This window comes from Topomyia yanbarensis, chromosome 1 (assembly GCF_030247195.1).
Source record: "Topomyia yanbarensis strain Yona2022 chromosome 1, ASM3024719v1, whole genome shotgun sequence".
In the NCBI taxonomy this organism is placed as follows: Eukaryota; Metazoa; Arthropoda; class Insecta; order Diptera; family Culicidae; genus Topomyia; species Topomyia yanbarensis.
Genome location: NC_080670.1, coordinates 50889280 through 50913582, shown reverse-complemented (window position 1 = coordinate 50913582; position 24303 = coordinate 50889280). Strand labels below are relative to the sequence as shown.

General features: G+C 40.8%; 1 protein-coding gene across 1 annotated transcript in view; it reads left to right on the top strand.

Annotated features, from left to right (window-relative positions):
* The first annotated feature begins 1720 nt into the window (after positions 1 to 1720).
* Positions 1721 to 24303, top strand: part of LOC131677590 (protein similar) — a 359630-nt gene continuing 337047 nt past the window's right edge. The window contains exons 1-5 of the mRNA XM_058957482.1: positions 1721 to 2225; positions 22261 to 22448; positions 22778 to 23004; positions 23065 to 23450; positions 23508 to 23614. Of these exons, the coding sequence (XP_058813465.1) occupies positions 1786 to 2225; positions 22261 to 22448; positions 22778 to 23004; positions 23065 to 23450; positions 23508 to 23614 (1348 nt within the window). The 5' untranslated portion in view covers positions 1721 to 1785. The remainder of the gene's footprint in view (positions 2226 to 22260; positions 22449 to 22777; positions 23005 to 23064; positions 23451 to 23507; positions 23615 to 24303) is intronic.

Genomic DNA, 24303 nt, shown 5'->3' with positions numbered 1-24303 from the left:
TTTACTTCCCTTCCGAAGGAAGACGTGACCACAGATTTTTTCGCCTCCGAAAAATCTCAATGACCTCGGTTGGGATTGAACCCAGACCAACTGGAATGAGTGGCGGTCATGCTAACCACTCAACCGGGGCCGCTCAGGTTGTACCACATAACGATATTGTCGGCGATGAAGTGTTTCTGCTTTTGCTCCGCTGCGAACCTTCATTTTATCAAACTGGAGAAAATCCTGTATCGTTGTTTGTAGAGCTTAATTATCAGACCCGATTTATGATTTTGTACTTCACCTACATGGAACAGAACACCAATGCTTCTAAACATAATCCCAACCGTGTTGATCTCCTAGATACTTTTGGTTCAATTGTATTCTTCGACATATCCATGAAGGAAAATAATCAAAGAATTCCGGATCAAATACGCCCGCAAGTCATCCCAAATATTTTTTGAACTGCCATTCCAAGCGTACAAAGGCTCGAGGTCTTCGTGATAACACAAACCAGGTCACAAACGTGAATATGCAATTGGAATCATCCACATATTAAATATTAGATTCACGATCCGCGAGCGATCATCCACGAACACACGCGGATATGCGAATGCAATTTATACACGTAAAGTTACACACATTAGCACGCGCGATCGAAACCATTAACGTACAAACGCTCGAGCCCTTCGCGATGATACACGGGATCGCAAAATCCCTGCGACCGCACATATTTGAACCGTCCAATGAATATCACATTCATAATCACGGCTCGCTGCAATTGGCCTTAAGCAATGTTTTAGTGGGTGACATTTCCCGTCTCGTCTGCAATTGTAGTGAGTTATTCTGACGGGGAGCCCTACCGAGAACCTAGCTCTACAGCTCCAGTAGGGTAACTCTCAAAAAAAATCCTTGAAATGAGAAATTTGAAAATTGGATCCACACGAAGATGTACTAGTGATTTTCAATGTTTGCTTAAATTATACATGTTCGACAATATTCAAAGCTGAGTGTTTCAAGGTTGTCCATAATGATAGAGGTACAATTGATTTGAATTTTAAAAGTGATAAGCCTAAAATAACTATGTGCCCGTCTTATTAACAGTTCCCCTAGGTGCCAAACTATAATTTTCAACAGGCGTGTACAGTACATGTTCGTTCTTTTAAGAATTTAGGGATAGATCAATAATAGAATAACAGGAGAGCTATATTGTAACTTGCACAGTTCATCATCCTATCCAGCTAAACGACATTTATCGGACACTGGTAACCTTATCATCTAGCTTTCGCAGCAGGTTGCAAGCTTTCCCCGGTATAGTACTGCAATTTTCCACAAGATGTCCCCATCATTAGCCAAAGGCCCCTTATCAGATCGGCGACCACGATTTAAGCCTGGTTGAGCTTCGGATCTCTCTCTGACATTGCTGTCGATAAGACGACACTCAACTGACGGAACTGTCTGCTGGATTGGTGGCATCAAACAATACTTTTTTTATCGCTCACCGATGATAACACATCGTCATAAAACAGCATAAATTGGCCATCCAGCTGATTAGGCCGAGTGCCACCGGATCAGCTCCTAGCCGCTAGCCGTACGAGGTGTCGTTAATCATTCGCGGATACTCAACTGTCCATGTCGGACGCGTCGTCGGTGTCTAAACACGATACACGGGATTTATGACTGTTTCGGTGCGCCGCCGTGCTAGTGGACTTTCCTGAAACAACTTGTAACTGATAACGAAGTTGGATTGGTGTTTGATGGTGGCAGAAAATTATTTTTACTCAACTGTATCCTATCCTAACCGAAATGATGCAAAATTGGAACAGCGGTGTTGAAGTGTTCGGGAGTCAAAGTCCCTCGTTTTATGGCGCCCAGGATAGTTATTACTATCTAAACAAAGAGCAGCCCGGATATGGAGGTTATCAAGCTACGCAGAACCCAGTCTATTCTCATCAGCAGCTGCAATCGCCGTACAATGTATCACCGCCTGGAACGCCAGCCGTTAGCAACACTGGCTACTCGTGTCAGCAACCGACGCCTTATCAGCCATACATGCAGGAACATGTCTCGCCTCCAGTAGCTCCACTGTCCATGGCTCCAGCCTACATGGAACAGCCGTACCCGCTACCGAACTATCCACCTTGTCAGGGACCTCCTGGTGGTCCCTGGAACTATGGTTACTGTTACGGCTTCTACGGGGAAGCTCCCTGTCCTTACGTGGATGTTATCGATATGGAGGATTTTATGTAAGTAAACTATACGACGATTGGTTCCGACGGTCATCCAATTGGAGCGATTAGCTACAACCACTTGTGATAATAATGGTTTTGACGGTGGTTGTAACTGGTTCGGTCGCTACCGTCCGATTGGTTGTCCATTATCGGCACTTGGGCGTGACAAAGAAGTATCACCCCTTCTTTAGCTAAGGTTTTGATTTGGCATATTTGTTGTGAAGCTGCGTATGGCTTCAAATGCTTATACTCTAAGACACAGAACTGGCGGCCTTTCTGATTACATCGACAGCCAACAGCAGCAGCTGAATTTATTGTTCCCTCTATTAGCTAGTTTATCATGGTATGATTGCCGTGCAGCATCTAACGGTGGTATAAAATATAAGAAAATAGCATGCATGAATGAGCTCATCGCAGCCGAGTCTGGCAGTGCTCAGATTATTGCTTCATATTATTTACGTCGTCTTGCGGTGTGGAAGGGCAGAACTTCAAATGGAAGTGTGCTACTCCTATCACGATTATCACCAAACTCTGGGCTATTTTATGGGTCCGCGTATTTGTTTAGACGATTTGATGTTTCGAGCACTTTTGAAGACCTTGTAACATTCGGAGTGTGTTTCATTTTGAAAACAAAAAACGTGTTTATGCGGCCTAGGTAAAATTTGTACTGTGACAATAACTACAACGACGAAAACAAGACGATGACGCGATTTGTGTTCCTGGATACCTGCGTGATGTCCCGCAAGCAAATATGTTTAAGATGGTGAAAACCAGAGAAATCGAGACTTGGTTCAGTTTAGCAAACCAATAAATTATGCTATATTATTCCCTAAGGAGAAAGTTTGGGTGGAAAACTATTTTTCTCCACTAAGGAGGAAAATGGTAAAACCATTTTTGCATTCTTCCTGGTAATAAATTATCAGCTCTGTGTTTTGACTTGTAGCCACAGGAAGCAATCGGTAACTTGCTTTTTATTAGGCTTTATCATTCTTTTCTCTATTTGATTTTTGTTCATTGAAGGCGTCGAGGCGTTAAACTTCAACAGTCTTCGTCTTCGGAAAAGTAGTGCAGCTTAACAGTCCAAACTATGTCCTATAACAAATATGTAATGAAAAAAATCTAGAAGAAAACTTATGAAAAAACTGTTTTTAAGGGGGCTTACACAACTAATGCTCTATATCTCAAAAAGCTTAAAAGCTAGAGAGATTAAGTCTTCAGGTAAAATGTTTGTAATGAGTTTCTCTACTACTTTGCTGGAGTAAGTATTTCTCTATCTGAATTATCGAATAAAATAAATTTCGTAACTCACTATTAGGGAGATTAATCATCAATCCGATAAGACAGAATCAGGAATCATTATTAGAATATATTGGTTTAAATGGCACATTGCAAAGTTACCAGTTTTGACGAAATCAAAAAACCTATTTTGAAATCAAAAAAAAACTATGCAATGTGTTGAACAATGGGTACAGCGCCACAAATAAAAATTATTGAATGTTCTTTTAAAGTGATATAGTAAGGGTAGTTCTGGTCAAATTCAACACAAAACCACGTTTGATCATATACTAATATATAATATAACCTTAAAATCTTGATTTATAGCAAAAAAACGATTTTTCGGAACTTTCGGCACTAATTTGTTTTTACGCGATCATTTTTCAACCGATTTTAAATTTTTGAATGTTGTGGAAAGAAGAAGAAATTACCTTTCCAACGATATGCTATATTATGTTCTTTTGTTAAAAGTACTATGCGGTTTTGGGACAACAATATGAAAATTACCATTATTTTGCTATTTTTTCATAAAAATATGAAAATTGCTCAATACTTTTATTAGAAAGCGTCTTCGTTTCAATAAAAAAATTAAGGAGAACCTTTTATTCCGTATCCAACGACCTATTTATGATTAAAATCGGTTGGAAAATGGCAGAGTTATTAATATTTTCCAAATTAGAAACTTGCTCGCATGACCTTTTAAGGGGACGGTCTCATAAAATTTTCAAAATAACGATTTTTTTTGCTCGATTACGTATACATGCAAAAGTATGTGTGTGAATTTTGAACATGAAATAAGATAAAATTACGGAAGATATAATTATTGCATCTTATAGTGCGAGACAACTAACTCCCTAAGAGTTTATACGAGCAAATTTCGAAATTGGAAAAAAAAATAACTCAGTCATTTTCAACCGATTTTGATCAAAAAAGGATAATTGGATGCGGAATAATATGCTCTCCTTAAATTTTTTATTAAGACAAGGACCTTTCTTAATAAAAATGTTGAGCGATTTTTATATTTTTAATGAAAAAATAGCAAAATATTGGTCTTGTGATCAATTTTAGTACTTAACTTGGCGATCTTTATTATCTACTGCCACGGTCAAATAGTATACAATGTGGGTTTAGGACCAGGTTGTCTGTGGAGGCACCATTCTTTTGTTGCAATTTGCTTATTTTCTCATCTAAACTCACAATGTATCATTTCAAACGTACAAACGTGGCCTTCGCGATAACACAAACCTGCGCACAAATGCGAACGCCCGCGATCTCGCCAACATTCAAACACCCCGGTAATAAGGCGAACATTTGCACCTAAAAAATTACTAACGCTGTCTCAATCATCAACCCACCGATCGCGCAATCATGAATCAGTCACTACCCTCAATCCTAGCAGCCCAAACTCATGCCTTCAGTTGGACCAATAGAAATAAAAACTAGACAAGACGTCTGCGCGCGATCATTCAGGAACATGCGAATGCGAAATAATGTATCTACGCGAAGTTACATACACACGACACAAACGTCAACATACAAACGCTCGATTCCTTCGCGATCATCCACGCTCAACCATACCCACGATCTCGCAAACAAGATAACACCCCGGTGACTAAGTGAACGGTTTAGCACTTATAAAATCACAAACACGGTGTCTCAAGAGTTAACCTCCAAATGCCCGTGTTCGCACAATCATGGATCGATGAATCAGTTTCGTCCGGAAACCTCTATTCTCGGCCCTAGTAGCATAAGTCCAATGCCTTCAGGTGGATCAATCAAAAAGATAATGGTCATATCCACTAAACTACACGTTACATAAAAATCGAATTTATACACACGAAGTTATATACACGCGACCAACAAACATGCAAATGCTGTTCGCGATCATCCACGCAACAATGACGCAGACATGATAACATCCCGGTGATAATATGAACGTCTCAGCACTTATAAACATTCAAATGCGGTCTCAAGCGATAACGGGGGGAGGGAAGGGGAGGAGTTGCTTCTCTAATCTTCCGGTCATCACATCGCATGCTTTGGTATTCTTAGTATGTATAACAAACATAAAGATGTGACACAAGGCGCCAAGAGCGCGCTAAAATCCTGTCAATCCTATTTTTCATTGGATTGTCTGCTCTAAATATATCACCAGGGGACCATTCATAAATAATGTTGGATATTGACAATAGGGGAAGAGCGTCACGTAACGAGATAAAAACTACAAATGAATTTTAGACGTATCAGCGGATCAGGGATAAAAAAAACGTACAACATTGTTTATGAATGGCCCCCAAACAAAGAATATTCCATAACGAATATCACGTAACATCGGTGACAGAGCATTGGGATCAAGGCCAAGTCCCCCATGGGTCGTGCAAAACTGAGAAGCAACATCAATTTAGGCACAGATAGCAGACGTCCATTTATTTTCATTTTGTTTTGTTTTGTCTTTTCATTTGTTTCTCCTGCTACGATGTGTGCGGATCGGTGCGGGAGAGCGGGACGGCCAAGGAAACGGAAAGCCAGTGGCCCAAACAGATCAGGAACAGGAGGGAGGACTGCGAACAGTGAAACCGACAACAGAGGAGAAATCGTTTATTTATTTATTATAGCTACGATACTAATCACAATTGTTTTGCTTTTCTTGTTTCGTTTCAGCAAACCAAAATCTATACGGACTAGCACATACGAACAGTTAGGCTTTGTAGGTTCTCATCTTGAGAAATGACAATGACACTGTACGATATGGCGCTGGGCCTGTGGCCTTCGACTGGCATGGTCCATTCTCATTGATTCGGAAGTCTTCTAGGCTGGTTGGTAGATATGTACTCCTACTTGCAAGTTGATCAATTCGCTTGGGTGGGGGACATGTGGATCCTACTAGTTGTCGACTCTTTTGATCTTGAGTATGAGGCTAGTTCAGGAAAGGAGTGCAGGACTGGCACTAAGAGATAGATAATTATTCAGGACTTGTTCTTATGATTACTAAACTCGACCAAGCACACCGGCTCTCAGAAATGATAAGCAACCTTTTCGGGTCGGTGTGGTCTATTCGAGTCGAACCAGGCGAACATTCGGTTCGAGCAAACTTTATGGTTAATAGTGGATAAATATTTCTTACGCCTTTATTGGCAGAGATTCTTTTTGCGAAATCCTAAAACACCTTCACTGGTATAGCTACTCAGGATAATAATAATAGAAAAATTAAGGGTTTGCCTGGTCCATAATGTAATGAATATGTATATTGACTAGAACAGGGATAATCGAGTTATGTTATAAGATAGAGAAGAAAAAGCACAGTTGAAGAAAAATTATTCGCGAGTAAGGACTAATACTGCTAGTATGTTTACCGTTTCAATTAATAGTCGATTGATCTGCTTCGGACCTAGGAGACAAAAAGTAGATTAGGAAGAGACAGAAGCGGATTCAATGCGAAATTTGCCAATATGACGTTGACCCCAAGCCGATGGTAGGATGATTTTCCATAGGATGACAGACTAGATGACACGACGTTACACACTCTGAACTTGCGCCGAATAGTTTGTATGTATGTATGAAATTCGCGGACATCACGGCTGACTGCGATCTCTAATTTACCTAACAGTCGATTGATCCGCTTCTGACCTAGGGGACCCACGAGGAGATCAGGAAGAAAATAGAAGCGGAATCAATGCGAAGTTTTAATTGCATCACTGACGACATAGCACGCGTTGTTAGGAGCAGGATACATTGGACCAGACAAAATAGAGAACTTGACGTTACACACTTCGAGACAAACAGGCGCAAAATTTAGTCCTCCTCCCGAGGACCGGTGTTTATTTGGCGGACAGTCGCTAATCCTTCCGATTTTGCAAATTTTGTCTCGCGGGACGGACCGAGATCCCTCAAGCTATAAGCTGCAGTCCTATCAGCCCGTTAAAAAAAATAGCAAAATATTGGTAACTTTCATATTGTTGTCCCAAAACCGCAAAGTACTTTTAACAAAAGAACATCACATAGCATACCGTTGGAAAGGAAATTTCTTCTTCTTTCCAAAACACTCAAAAAACTCAAAATAGGTTGAAAATGATCACGCAATTTTTTTTTAGATTCGAAAGTTTCGTTAAATCTTGTTGTTGCTATAAATTTTGCTATACATTGATTTGTGTAGCATTTGATGAGATCTACAACATATACTAGGTCTACAAAATCACTGTAGCACCGTGTAATAGAAGCAGGACGAAAATTTACTCATTACCCTATATATGTTTTTACACCAATCGAGCAGAACGAAATTTTATATTTCCTCACAAAATTTACAAAAGTACTTAGACTTTCAAAAATTTAATTAATTTGGTAGATAACTTTAAATCCCACCACATTTTATACATCAATCAATTGCAATTGATGCCAACAACAATTTCTAGAAGAACATAAATTTATATTCGCTTGAAATATTTTTAAGAAATACGTAGAAGCACATACATTTTATTTTTTTACCGTATAGTTTTAAATATAATATATAGATCATCGCACATATTTCCCTCTCGCAGGTTGATGGGATTGACGGTATTGTAAACATCATCAAGCCACAATAGATTCAATAGAGTTATCTAAATGTAAGGACCTTCGCTCTTTTTAGTTTCTAATTGCACCAAGTTCTACTACTAGAGGTTAATTAGTTCTCATGTTAATAATCCACCATTCATTATGACTACTGAGGATTTGATTTATATAAGAAGCCCGCTTCAAGATGTTGTTTACAATACGTCTCGATAGTGGTGTATCGAGGAGGCCGGGAGGGCTGATATGAGCCTTTTTCTGTTCTATGCCTTTCCTCTATTTACCCGCTCATAACCAACAATCAACCAGTAACAAATAGATAATTGAGAAAGGATGTGCTATGTGTGGTGGTTGGCTATTCAAGTATTAGTAGTGTTTGAAGTACTAATGTATGTCTTTCATGCGATGATCATAACTTCAGCTGTATCATGTACCTGTCTAGTCTATTACGTCTCTCATATATTCTACACCCGCCTTCAGCTGGGTCAGCAAAGATGGTGATAGTGAACGTCTTGACACTCACATATTCTCAAGCGGTCTCAAGTGGGAACCTACAACAATGCCCTCGCGCACGCGATTACGAATCGGTCACGTCCGAATTTTTTCTTTCCCTTTAAAAAAATGTGAAACTGAAAACTGTTTCATTGATGCCGCTTAGAGGAAGCACCCTCTGAAGTCCGATAGATAATCAAATCAATAGCGACCAATGGGAAGGTTGTACCTTTCATTTGAAACTAAGTGCAACTCGGTCCAGCCATCTCTGAGAAATGGAGGTGACATCTTTTGCTACATACACACATACACGCACACACATACGTATACCGTATGGCGAAGTAGAGCGGGACAATCCAAGTCTCCAATGAGGAACTCATCGCATTGGCAAATGGTTTAAAAGTGAAGAAAGGGCCCAGACCAGATGGAATTCCCAACATCGCATTAAGAGCGGCAATTCAGACACTCCCGGATATGTTCAGAAAAGTGTTCCAAAAGCTTTTAGACGAGGGCCACTTACCTGACAAATGGAGAATAAAGAAGTGCTACTGTTTAAACCAGGTAAACTCTCCGAGGATCCATCATCGTATAGACCAATATGCCCGCTGGATACGCTCGGGAAACTCTTGGAGAGGATTTTTTAACAGGCTGACAATATTTACGGAAAGCGATAACGGGTTGTCGAAAAACCAGTTCGGATTTCGGAAGGGCAAGTCTACGGTGGATGGCATTCGGACAGTGATCGAGAGAGCCGATATGGCGCGCAAACAGAAAAGACGAGGAAATAAATACTGTGCCGTGATAACGATAGATGTCAAAAACGTGTGCAATAGCGCAAGCTGGGAAGCCATTGCGGAATCACTGCACAAAATGAGGGTCCATAGCTACCTGTGTAGAATTCTAAGGAGTTATTTCCAGAACCGGGTCCTGATCTATGAGACAAACGGGGGACAAAAAACGATTAGCATTACTGCGGGAGTCCTGCAAGGCTCTATCCTGGGTCCAACGCTTTGGAACGGGAAGTATAACGGCGTGCTGTTACTTAAGCTGTGTAGGGGCGTAGTGATCGTCGGGTTCGCGGACGACATTGTAATAACGGTACTGGGAGAGACGCCGGAAGAGGAATTGGAAACTGGATGCAAGGAGTTAAGTTGCAGATAGCCCATCACAAAACGGAGGTGCTATTGGTCAGCAACTGCAAAGTAGGGGAGACTGAGGAGACTTGATCCCCTTTTTTATTTTTCAGTCCAACTCCGTGGAATAATAAAAAACTATGTATTTTTTTGTAGTTTTATATTGTTTCTAGGGATGACTAATAATCATAAAAAAATTACATGGAAATATACTGGACATGAGCTATGAGCATTTCTGGAAAACAACAAAAAAATGGAAAATTCTTAGATTAGTGGAGACTCGATCCCTAATTTGGGGACACTTGATTCCTTTATGAAAACGTGTTTAAAATAGCATGTAGGGTAATAAGCCTATTTTTGCCCTGTTTCTACTATCATCCTACCCATCTGAAGCCTTTGGTTAGAGCAGCGTCTGCCATCTTTGCTCAACGCATTGACTCAAATGGTATTGCGATAATGGGGGTACTCGATTAGAGATTTTGCTGCGCTCAAATAGAAGATTTTCACCATTCTCACGACAATTTTGGTATTATATTGGCTCTTAATAAGAGGCGAATGACCTTAACGTTAAAACCTCTATAATCGAAATAAAAAAATGGACCTTAATAACAAATCAAAGAAGCTGAAATAATAAAATTATTGTAGTAATAATGTGGTACCCTTCTTAATAGGGCACAAACGGGTACATTACCCCATTCAATTTTATAAATCTCGACAAACATATGATTACGGCTTAAAAGCCAACTGTCAAAATTATCTTTAAAGGGAAATCCGGACAAACCGTTACTGTCCAAACACAGCTCACAGTACTAAATGCTAGAGAAAACTTTTCTCTTTTGTTTACTACCAACGTCTGTGATTGGCGTGTGACCGTTTGTCCGGAATTTTCGTTGAAAGTGAATTTTGACAGTTGGCTTTTAAGCCGTAATCATATGTTTGTCAAGAAATGGATTGTAGTATTGATTAAATTGTTATGATTAGATATTGATATCAGAGGCGACGCGTGGTTTCACCGTCAACCTGTTCAATATATCACAAAGGCCCACAAAACGTCACAGTCATCTTTAATTGACTCCATGAGACGTTTTTAGATCAACTGATTATTTCTTGTTTATCTCTTCTGACGTTACTCGGGTTGACGGGATTCTCTGTTCGAAAGAGCTGAGTAAAACAAATTTGTTGCCAAAGCCCACCGGTAAATTGTCAAACAAACGTCTTGTAGAATGCTTAAAAGAATGAAAAATATATAACATACCCGAGAAGCGAGCAATTTAAAAGATATCTGAACTAAAATTTAAGAAAAACAATCATGTATAAAAGTATCATCGAATAGAGTTAAAATAATCGAAGCTCTTTTTGAACGGCTGAAAACGCTTATATTGTGCCAGGGCCTACTTTGATACGTTTGAATATTGAATATGATCAATTTTCACTCAATGAATTCGAATATTTGTAAATCTATCATTGAATATTTATAAATCATGGCATGATATGACTTAACTTGAAATGTAGAATCTTATGTTCTACATACCAAGAAATAATCGTCGTTCTGTATAAGAATGATTGAAATATTTGTCATCCGGCTTAAAGTCATCCCTCAATTCTTTCAAATGGGATAGAAATTTGAATGTGCCTCATGCAATTCGTTGAATCCAGAAAACAATATTTTTCTCGTGAAATATCGTTGGCATGAGACATCCAACATCAACCCGTTCATTATTACAATAGAACGCGAAATCATTCGAACAACCCTTGATTTGGATTTATGTCCATTTTTCACTCTCAGTAGACAAGTTTTCAACATGTAAATGCAAAGAGCAAACAATTTCTTTGAAGTAAAAATAGACGGTTCATTATTATCGTTGAACCAACGAAATACATACACGCCTAAAACCAATAGGCCCCAAGTGCACCAACATTTGTTTAGGCTACCAAAGAAAACATGCGTTCGACCGACTGTTATGAACGTACGGCGACACGCGCTTAAACATTATAAGCCACTCTCGTTTGCACACAACTCTAACGCCCATATGGACATCGCACCAATGAACGCTGGTTCAATATTTGACTTGAACCGGTGCAAAATGAAATAGAAAAAGCCGTCGCATATGACACTCACGCTACTGTTCCAGCCGTCGCTCATGCAGCTGCTCTATCCAGTCTAGAGCATGCGGTGAGACTATGAGTTGCGTGCATGTTTGAGGTTGAACCGATGATGGGAAGACAGATTTTTTGAAATTTGCCTGCTTGATATGATGGGTTGATTTATCGTTCGGATCAAATTGTCGAACTTTCATATAAATGAATTTGCGTGCTGCTGTTGTTGTTTTATTTTAACCTTCCGGCAGTCGCGCTAGTGCACTGAGTGCACGCTGCTCTGAAAATCTAGCGAAATCGTCTTAGGGCAGCTGCGGCTACTCGTTCAGTGTGCCATTTGCGCGACTTCCGGAGGATTAACTAAAAATGGGTTTCGGGTCGTCAGATTTCGCTTACCTGTTCAATGAACAGGTTGAACGTACCGACGCGTCGCCTCTGATTGATATTTTTGTTACTACATATTACGCATCTCTCACCTGATTTTTTTACAAATTCCCCAAATCTCCGTGCAATTATTTGAAAGCTGTCTTTATTATGGTTAAGGAACGTCAAATATGGGATGAATGATTGCTACGTATACTGTAGTAAACAATTACAGTTATGTTTCTTTACGATGAAGCGTTCATTTTTGACATTTTTTAATGTGAACAATGACTTCAATTGTTCTGGTGTGAATTTGGTTATTTTCAGTGGTGTGTATGAAGTATGGCGAAGGGGATCAAATCTCCACGAATTTGAAGGGATCAAGTGAACCCATAGCATATATTTCAGCAAACTTTAGTATAAATATAGTTGAACAAAAGAATCAGCTCAATCATAACGTATTCATATAATTGACATTCTCCTGTAATTCTGTATGCAAAAGTAGAGTATGTAGTGGCTGATTTTATCAATTTTATAAAAGTTTGAAAATTTGAAAATAAATCTTCTTCAGTTCTTCTGAGACTTTTTTTTAAATCGGTAAAAATTCGGTTATACAAAAGTCCAATTTCTTTTTTCTGTGTTAATGAAATTTATGTTTAGATAAAACTCCGCCTTTGAGTTACAATGATGGGATCAAGTCTCCCCGGGGATCAAGTCTCCTCAGTCTCCCCTACTGCAGCGAGCAAAAATCACTGTCAAGGAGCATGTCATAGCCTTGAGGCGGGTGCTGAAATAGCTGAGCGTAATGATAGATGACCGACTGAACTTCAACACCCACGTCGACTATGCTTGCGAGAAGGCGGCCATAGCTATAAATGCTTTAGCCAGAATCATGCCAAACAACGCCGGGCCATGCAGCAGCAAGAGACGTCTTCTGGCTAGCGTATCCTTGTCGATACAGAGGTACGGAGGCCCGGTCTGGGTTGTAGCGCTGGAGACACAGCGAAATCGTGTAAAGCTGAGTAGTACGTTCAGACTCATGGCCATGCGGGTCGCGAGCAGGGCTATCTCATCAGAGGTAGTCTACGTTATCGCTGGAATGATCCCTATCGGCATCATCTAGTGGAAGGTAACGACTCGTCGGAAAAAGGAAGGTGGACTCACAGACTCATACCGGTTCTCTCGACCTGGGTAAATAGGAGGCATGACTATCTGACGCAGTTCCTGTCTGGTCATGGTTGTTTTAAATAGTACCTACATCGGTTTGGACACGCTGTGTCACCCTTTTGTCCGGAGTGCATAAACGCCGAGGAAACACCGGAGCGTGTGATCCTCGTTTGTGCTAGATTTGACGCAGCGCGAAGTGAGATACCTTCGCTTAAAGTAGAGAATATTGTGGCAGAGATGTGTTCAGACAAGGGCACGTGGAAGGCCGTCAGCACTCACTACACCACTAATACTGTCGGAACTTCAGAGAAAGTGGTGAATAGAACAGCAGGCTGGCAACGCCAACTTGTAATATATGGGCGAGTGGTTCAAGTCTGTTACAAACCCTTTGAGTGTGGTCGTGAAGGGACGCGAGCCAGGTCTTAGAAGTCCTCCAGATCGGTTTACGCCCCGACGAGTTTCAGCGCGGTGACGTTCGTATGCGAGAAACGAGCACGAAGTTAGCAACATCAACAAGTAGTTTCACGTTGGTTAAAAATCCTGCGAGGGTGGCTGTGAAGGGATGCGAGTCACGTTTCGGCATCTCCGGATCGGTTCACGTCTCGACGGGTTCCAACGTTGGCGACCGGTTACGCAGCGAGGGTTGGATAGCGGGCTGTCTCGCTAACCCACGCAGGGGAGCCAACGGGCTCAAGGACACCTAAGAGCCAATGACAGTAACATCAATTCTGTCGGAGCTCTAGCGCAGCGGAGAAACGAGCATTAAGTTGGCAACACCAACAAGTAGTTTCACATCCTCCAAGGGTGGGGGTGGGGTAAAGGGATGCGAGTTACGTTTCGGTATCTCTGGATCGGTTCACGTCTAGTCGGGTTCCGACGTTGGCAACGGCAGTCACCGGCAGATCGGTAACGTTGCAAGCTGTACGTGGGTAAAAAAAAGAAAAATGTTGATAATAAAAAAATATCGATAAAAAACAAAAAATAAGAAAAACAAGAACAAAAAATTATAATAAATCGATAAAACACCCACACAGCGAACAGGCGCAGTCGAGGAGCCAAGGGGCTCTAAGAAAGAAGAGGCGCAAGATCACAACCCCCTCCCGAAGTAATAACAAAACGGTGGTCCCGAGAGGAAGAGGATACAGGAGGTTGAGATTTAGTCGGTAGGCTTGCTGTAGAAAGAGCTGCATTAGGAATCCGACTGTACCACGGCCAGGTTTTTTGTGTAGAATTCTCCTCGATAAAAAAAACATACGCGCATACACATACAAACATACACACAGACATTTTCAGATATCGACGAACTGAGTCGAGTGGTATATGACACCCTCCGGGTCGGGAATAGGGTAGCGATGTTTAGAGTGATTGCATAACCTTTCTATATAAGAAAAGCAAAATGATGACCAACATTTTTAAAATTTTACCACGAGCAGCATTCGTACAATATCACACACATTTTAAAAGGGAATCTGTGATTCAATCTGACAAAGGGGCTTTAATCCGATGGAAGTAACGTTCGAGTCAGTTTATGAGATATTTTTCAGTAGTAAAATCACAACTTTCAAATATCGATTTAAAAAAGTTCTAAACATGCTTGAAAGGGTATGCTCTATGAATGAAATGCAACTGATTTCGTTTGCCCCAATTTTAGATGTTTTGAAAGGGCCTTTCTCATCCAATATTACTAATAACTTCAGTTCCCAACGTGCTATTAGAATTCTTATATTATGAAAAAAAAACTTTTTTAAAAGTTAAAAATTTGCGAGAAAAAGATAAATAAAAAAATTAATGCAAAAAACAGTTTTTGTTAGGAACATCCTAAGTTGTTTAATTAGAACACCTGTTAAAATAAAATCTTTAGAGGTGTAACTATGGCGTCTTCGGCAAAGTTGCTTGGTATAAATTGATCTACAATGGTGCTGAAGACTCCAATCTTCTATCTCTTCAAACTCAGAAAGTAATTTTTGAACGTTATCAGCACTAAATGTCTGACATGGTTTGAACTGGATAAAGGCGACTTCCGTAAGTCTAAATCCCATTTTCACCTTCAGGAAATGTTTCACTTTACGAATCCTTATGCGAAAAGACCGGCAGTCATTGGCCAGCGTATTTAGCCGAAGAATCACGTTTTGTTGCCGTGACTCAATCATCTTGATAGATCACCACTGCAAGAAAAAACGTAACGGTTTTCTTTGTTCTTCAGAAAATTCACACAAGATAAGAGTAACTGTTTTGTCGCTCGCTTTGCGCTGACTCGGGCAGAAACAAAGTACACTTATTATCGTTACCGTTGTCGTTAGTGGTGACTGTTAATGGTGACTGTGAGTTGCTTTAAATCAACAATGCACAATAAAAACTACCAGTTTTGTTTTGAAAATTTAAGGAAAATATCAAAACATGGTTTCACCACCCATAGGGTTCAATATAAACCTATATCTTGAACAGCATTTTTCTTGGGTTGCTGTTTTGCATTGTGGAATTTTTTGCGTTTATAAGCAGGTTGAACCCGAGCACTTAAAACAGCGACAAACAAAAATATTGATCTTGGGGCCACTTCTGCTTGAATCATTTCGGAGGAGGTGGGTCACGACATTGCACCAAATCGAAACGACTTTCCTATACAAGCTCGTATACCATACCTAAACCTTTCTTTTGTGTATTTTTACCCAGTACAATGTGCTGTATATAATAGGTTAGGGTGAACGTCATATTTGAATGTAGACTCAGGTTCTTGCCGCGGTTCTTTGCGCGGTATATTTTCACGCGATTTCTTTTGCGCGGTTTTTTTTTAATTCACGTGATATTTTCAATTTACGCGGTTTTCGTTTATTCGCCTGCGTAAAACCTCAGTGTATGAGTAATCGAAAGAAATCAAAGAAGGCATATCGAAATCCAAATTTATTACGTCATAAATTTAATGATCTAGCGAGTGAGTAGTTGTCACACTTGTATAGAATCCTGGATTCTATATAAGTGAGTTTTGCATGGAATCGATCTTCCTGGCTACATTAAATAAAGAGTACTTTGGTACAGTTGTGTTAATGTGCCTAACGATGAAAGATTTGACGTTATCAAAAAATTGCACAAATTACCAATACAATTTACTTGAATGTTCAGTGAGTGAATATAAAATGCTAATAGCCCATCATTTCCCGATGAGCTTCTGTTTTCCAATTTTCTAATAAATTTGTGATTTTTATTCCTTTACGATTGACCGATTGAACCGCGTTATCTGTCTCGACCATAAACTTAATCTCTACGTGCTCCTGGTGGCTTCGATACGGGTGCTTCTTCAAACGCAAAGCATAAAAAAGCAATACTCGCGGACAGCTACTGCTGACGAATCCAATTGCCAGCTACAATGTATCGGCAGGCAGTCATCGAATACCGTCGTGGTAACGTTTTGCAACTTTATAGCACAAACCGGAGGTGCTATCTGTCAGTCCACCTCTACTTACACGACTGTTTAGCTCCATAGAAATAGAAATTGTCAATGCAGGGCGGCCTCGTCCGTGATAACATCGGGGTCTGTGTCTCCTGGCGACTGGCGCGGACACAGGTTCGATTGTGATCCGATTTCGTCGGACGCAGAAGGAAGGTTTGTCTACCTTTCTTTGTCAAGCACCCAAGGATATCGGCCGAGATGATCTCCGGTGGATTATGCAACTGGCTTCTGGAAATAATTGCAATTAATGATAAGTATAAATCATTCCGTCGAAAAGGCGCCGTCCTCGCTAATCGCGGTACCATTTAACAGCTGATTGTCTGTTATATTTTATTCCCCTCAAAGCCAGAATCAAGGCGCCACCCGCGCAATGAATGATCCCGCGGATTATCGGTGCTCCCGATGCCTAATGGCATGATAGGGATACGCTTCCAACCAATAGTGAGCGGTTCGCAGCTCAAAAACGAGCAGCGGCGGCATAGTTCAATCTGGTTTTTGGATACCCATAAATCATGTTCCCGGCTAGGGTAAACAATTTGAAAATCGCGATTCGGGGAGAAGTTGAAATTCGTCCGGTGATCGATAAGGTGCGAAAGTCGTGTGTTTTGATAAGCCGTTGATCTGTTTTTATTTACGAGTTTGAACACATTAATACGGCTTTCATACGCTCTATCACATGTTCCCAATGGCGGCCCAGATTCGCAAGATGATGCTTGGATGACCACGAGCAAAAAGAAACAAAAACATGCGGATTATTTCTAGGTCACATGAACATTTTTGCAGAGGAAATAAATACAGAAGCATCACTCTGCCGGCATGCCGCGTGTGGCTGTGAGTAGGGTACGTGATTTGGCACCGGGTGTTACTGATTTGATTTCATGCGATGTAATTCGTTTGCGTGTGTGACATGCAACCGGGCTTGTACTTTCGATGCCATGCGGGGGTTGCTATGCGTATTTACGACTCTCAAGACATGTGGTTTAGTATTAGTCGATGTATGTTGTAGCTTGTAGTTTTACGAAGGGTCGAGCTTGCAGGCTTAACTCACGAAGTATTGCACGGGATGCTGTTCGACGGAATGAAAACTATAAAATTAATGCTTGTATTGTCAATCAATAGATCACACCCGCTCATAAAACGGTCATCGTTGTATTGGTGGATGTTTCAGGTTCCGCTGGTGTGGCTTCGACTAGAGCAGTGGCTGATTACGATGGGGTCATTTGGATCGGGTTGTGAAGTGTTCTGTTCGGTTGGAATGACACTGACGGCTAAGTTGTAAACAAAAGATTGCATTGTTAAGAGTTTTAATGGTCATTAAAAGACTTCATGCAATCGATGAAATCTTCGCCCAAAAGCTGTTATTTATATGCTGCGCTGGAAAAATATGAAAATAGGGTTGTCTACCTAACGTTAACTATAACGTGTAAATTAAAAAAATTGAACAAAAGTTGGAATGTTTACTTAAAAAGGCCATATCTCAGTAGTTTGATGACTGACTCTTTTTGTTTTCTCATTACTTAACTGGTAGATGTTTTATCAACAATTTCCTGCAGAAGAATATAAAATAGAGTTGACTACCTCAAATAATAGACAATGTAATTGACCTCAACTATATGTATTATCATTATTTAGAGAATATTTTGCCTTTCTCATATAGAAAGGTTATGCAATCACTCTGAAAAACGTCAACCTAATCCCGGCCCGGAGGGCCGAGTGTCATATCCCATTCGACTCAGTTCGTCGAGATCGGAAAAAGTCTGTATGTGTGTGTGTATGTGTGTATGTATGTGTGTGTATGTGTGTGTGTATGTATGTGCGTATGTGTCAAATAATGTCACTCATTTTTCTCAGAGATGGCTGGATCGATTTGTCCAAACTTAGTCTCAAATGAAAGGTGCAACCTTCCCATCGGTTGCTATTGAATTTTGGATCGATCGGAATTCTGGTTCCGGAATTACGGGTTTCAGAGTGCGGCCACACAGAAATTTCTCATATAAACTATAGGAAAAATTAAAAATAGAATTTTTATTTTTGATGCTAAATGTGTTCAAGGTGCATGAAACGTCGAGATTTGATGCAAACTCGATAATAAATTTGACGACGATTCACTTTTTTGGATTTTGGCACATTTTTGCCTTTCTCATATAGAAAGGATATGCAATCACTCTGAAAAACGTCAACCTAATCCCGGCCAAATTTTTTTTTCGACTCTCATAAGGTTTCTGGATTTTAACAGGGGCGTAGTTGATGGTTTACGGAGAGGGGTTACACCCCCCCCCCCCTCTACTGTTCACTCCCCTCCTTTAACAATCTCCTTAAATCACCCCTCAGACCACCACCCCATCCAGCCCTCATACCCCTCCCTTTCAACCCCATCATCTTTAAACCACCACTATATCACAAAGCATACCAATTTAAGCTGGGGAGTCGTTCGTTCATGGGACTTTCGCCCTCCTCACATACCCACCCCCGCATGACAAAATGAGTTAGCAAGCAGATAACATTGATCTAATGCTGATTAGGCTAATGGAGTATGATATTTTTTTGTTTCAAGTGTTTCACCGTCGACACGTAGCTCATCAAGTTCGTGGCTGGCATGCCATTGTGTATAAGTGCAAAGTGTACTAAGAATGTAATGGACATTTCCACAATTATGTTGAACATAAAAAGCCTCCGTGCCATAGATAAATGAGTAAGGCACAATTGCACCGCTAGGTGGATTAAAACAGGTTTTTGTATTAAAAATGACGGCCTGTCCATTTTTCCCTCTCGCAGGTTGATGGGATTGACGGTATTGTAAACATCATCAACCCACAATAGATTCAATAGAGTTATTTGATAATAAGGACTTTTTAGTTTTTATTTGCACTAAGTTCTACTACTAGAGGTTAATTAGTTCTCATTTTAATAATCCACCAATCATTATAACTACTCAGGATTTGATTTATATAAAAAGCCCGCTTCAAGATGTTGATTACAATACGGCTCGATAGTGGTGCATCGAGGAAGCCGGGAGGGCTGATGTGAGCTTTTTTCTGTTCTATACCTTCCCCTATGTACCAGCTCACAACTAACAATCAACCCATAACAAATAGATAATTGAAAAAGGATGTGCTATGTGTGGTGGTTGGATATTCAAGTATTAGTAGTGTTTGAAGTACTAATGTATATTCTTCATGTGATGATCATAACTTCAGCTGTGTCTTGTACCTGTCTAATCTATTACGTCTCTCATCTGTTGTCTTTTATTTCTTCTTTTCGAGTCCTATACTGCCATTCTACACCCGCGTTCAGCTGGGTTAGCAAAGATGGTGACAGTGAACGTCTTAACATTCACCCATTCTCAAACGCGGTCTCCAAGCGGGAACCTATAAAAATGCCCTCGCGCACGCGATCACGAATTGGTCACGCCCGGAAGTCGATCCTTGATCCTAGAAGCCTAGGTCCATGCCTTCAGCTGGACCAATTAAGAAAATATACTCATACCTATTAGACAACACGTCTCATGGCGACATGACCGGGAACCCTAGCGATATAAGGGAACCCACTCTCTGCTAGAATCTGAACCATACACCGAATATTTAATATCAGACTCACGGTTCGCGCGACCATTCAAGAACACACGCAAATATATTACAAAATCATGTCAGCATACAACCGTTAGAGCCCCTCGCGAAGATCCAAGCAACCTACGCCCACGAGCTCGCAAACATGATAACATACCTGTGATAAGGTGAACGTCTCAGAACTCATAAACTTACCAACGCGATCTCAAGCGACAACCTACAATCTCCCGCGCTCGTGCGATCATGAATCGAGATCGTCCGGAGGTCTCTATCCTCGGTACCAACAGTCTAGGTCCATGTTAATTAATAAAAAAAGAAAGCAAAAAATATAAAATTGAAGAATTAAGAAAAATAACTCCCATATTCACTTGACAAATCGTTCCATGGCGACATGACCGGGAACTCTAGTGATATGGGGTAACTCACTGCCTGTCAGAATGTGATCCGTACACCGAACACTAAATGAACGGTCCGCGAATATGTGAATGGCCGCAGGGTTTCAAAATCGAATTTATGCAAGCGAAGTCACATACTCGCGAGCACACGCGACAAACACGTCGACATACGAACGCTTAAGCCCTTCGCGATCATCCACGCACACATATGCCAGCGATCACGCATACTTGATAACACTCGGGTAATTAAGTGAATGTTTTAGTACATACGAAGTTATAAACGCGGTCTCAAACGCGAACCTGCAAACGCGCGAGATCATGAATGGGCCACGTCCGGAAATCTTTACTCTTCATTCTAGCAACTTAGGTCCTTACATCCAGTTGGACCAATCAAAAAATAAAGCTCATATCAACTAGACCACACGTTCCACTTCGACATGACTGGGAACTCTAGTGATATGGAAGAACCCACTTTCTTCTAGAATCTGAACCGTACACGAAAAAAATAAGTGTCAGATTCACGGTCCGCGCGCGATCATTCTAGAACACACGCGAATATGCGAAAGGCACACGGTTATAAAATAGAACTTATACAGGCGAAGTTACATACACTACGCCCGCACATACCTGAACCGTACAATGAATATCACATTCAGAATCACGGCCCGCTACAATTGGTCTAAAGCAGTGTTTTAGTGGGCGCCATTCGCCTGTCTCGTCTGCAAATTGTAGTATGTGATTCTGACGGGGAGCCCTTCCGAGAACCTAGCTCTACAGCTCCAGTAGGACAACTCTCGAAAAAAATAAACAAAATTTAATCAATGAATTATTTTGAACCTTAACTAAGGAAATAATGTTGACATCAATTTCAAAAGAGGGTTAATGTCACTCTTTTGTTCCTAAGATCCTGGCATGGGACAGAGGTTTTTAGTCCTGTCCTGGATAATAAGTGTAGGTTATAGCGCCCTTTTTGTATTAGATTTAGGGTAGATTATTCATCACATTAGCCAGGATGTCACACTATTTCGTTGATAAGAGTGACTGGATTGCAATTAAATAGGTATCATCATCTTAGCTTCGTTCCAAAGAAGCAGTACAATGCCTGGAACATATGAAAAGCTCGCATTTGAGCGAAGCGAAAAGTCGAGTACAACGTACCCTTATTAATCCTACCGTTTGAGCTAATGGGTTGAATAGAGATAGCAGACACTGCTCTAACTAATGTGTTCAAATGGGTGGGATGAATAGAGGAGCTAAGATGAATTAGGGCGCAGTAACCCTATGACACTGTCTTTCGTTTTGTTTACTGCATACTATACTGGATTGTAACGATAGTATCATACAGTATACCATTCGCTAGGTTAAAATAAATTTCATTTAAGATCAGACCGTCAACTTACTGGTACAGTATTCAGTTTGGTTAGATAAAAAAATGAGAAACATTTTGTGAAACTATTTTCTACTATCATGAAATTCGTCAAAAGCATCATTTGACAATAGACACTAAAACTGCGCTGGTTTAAAGATTTACCAACTAATCCGTTCCATGTTTTCCCCTCTCTCTCTGTGCAGGAACAATGAAAAGCGCAAGGAAAAATCCCGTGACGCAGCTCGCTGCCGCAGATCTCGCGAGACGGAAATCTTCCAGGATCTGGCGAGCTTGCTTCCGATGCGGCAGGAAGACGTCGACCATCTGGATAAGGCATCTGTAATGCGTTTGTCCATCGCCTATCTGCGGGTTCGCGAGATGCTTGAACTGTGTAAGTATTTGGCTGACTACTTACCGACACAAATAAATAAATAAATTATAAAATGGTCATCCAGCGAGTACGTCGAAAAATAGTCGTATAGTTTACATATTGTAATAGTTAACCAGTTTACATATTGTAATAGATTTCGGAAATTCCCTTCGGTAAAGACTACATTTAGATGCACTTTACTTTCTTCCCGTTTTCGTTTCGTACTCTCTGAATGGCGCACACTGTAAAGCTTTCATTCTTCGAGTAACTTTAGTTTGCGGTTTTGCGCAGTCACATCTAGGTGGCAGTATACGTATTCAAAAAAGCTTTTATTTCACTCTTCCCCCCAGTTCCAAACAGCAACGCACCGAAAAGTGAGAACACTGGCGATTCGGTCGAGGACGATATAACAGAATCCGAAGATGTAAAGGAAACCAAGCTAGCCCTCGAGGAACTGGCGATAGAAAATGAGAAAATCGCTCTCCAAACGTTGGATGGGTTTCTGTTGATTCTGTCGGCCGATGGCGATGTGACCTATGTTTCCGAGAACGTTAGCGAATATTTGGGCATTTCACAGGTTGATTAATTGACGTTTAAATCATTCTACTTTTATTTAACACATTTTTTTTCTTCTCAGATCGATGTCATGGGCCAACCAATATGGGACTACAGCCACCAGTGCGACCACGAGGAACTGCGGGAAGCCCTGAACGGCCGACATAGCCCGGCGGAGATAAATAAGGGTGTCACCAATGGAGAGTGTGCTCCGTTGCAGAGCCGCGATTTCTTTCTCCGGCTCAAGTGTACCCTGACCAGCCGTGGGCGGAGTGTCAACATTAAAAGTGCCTCGTACAAAGTGATTCACATCACGGGACATATCGCGTGCAAAGAGAACGGCCAGCGTCAATTGGTGGCTGTGGCCCGTCCGTTGCCACATCCATCCAACATCGAGATTCCGTTGGATTCGAGTACGTTTTTGAGCAAACATTCGCTGGATATGAAATTTAGCTATGTGGATGATAAGTACGTTTGATTGTGTTTTTTTTAAGTGAATTTCACTAAGGCTTTAATTTGTTGTAGAATGCATCCCTTGTTGGGTTACAGCCCTGCTGATTTGATGGGTAAACCATTGTACGAGTGTCATCACGGGATCGATTCGGAGCACCTGATGGGAACTTTCAAAAACGGTGAGTGAAATATTTGATAATAACTGAAGCTACACATTCAAAGTTAAAAACAGCAAAACAAGTCCAACATTACTGTACAACAATGTATAACGTCTTTCCACAGTTAATAGTTGTGTCTAGATGACAAGCTTGCAAAACATGCGGGCCAACACGCATATCTGTCTAATTAAATTGAACCCGTAAAATTTTATAGGAGTGAAATTGGCTTTTTGGTATTTACGAAACGTTAGCAGGTTCCTTTTCTGGCTGAGTTGCTGTGGAATTTAATAACGCCAAAATATGAGCAATAGTGTGCACAAAGAAAGTACATGAAACAAGTTAATGGATAGTATCTTCTGTAATGCTATCACGCCTGTGATATTGGTTTTATTAAGATCACGACGATCAGGTGGCGTGGAAAATGCTAATGAACTGATTTTCCCCCGAGCGTATAGGATGTCCAACGCAAATTTGTCCGATTCGCACTTCGGCGAATTCCATGAAAAGACCCTCCAAATCTCTCGTCCTACCCTGATCGCTGCAGGCTCATCGATCTCGATCTCCAATCTGTTCGTCGGCATGTTTCGAAAGCAATTTTTATCGCCGAACTTCTCCAATCATGAATCGACTGCCCTAATCTTCTACAATTATTGGATTTCGACATCCGTCGTCGTAGCCTTCGATCCCATCCGTTCTTTCGTCTTCCTATT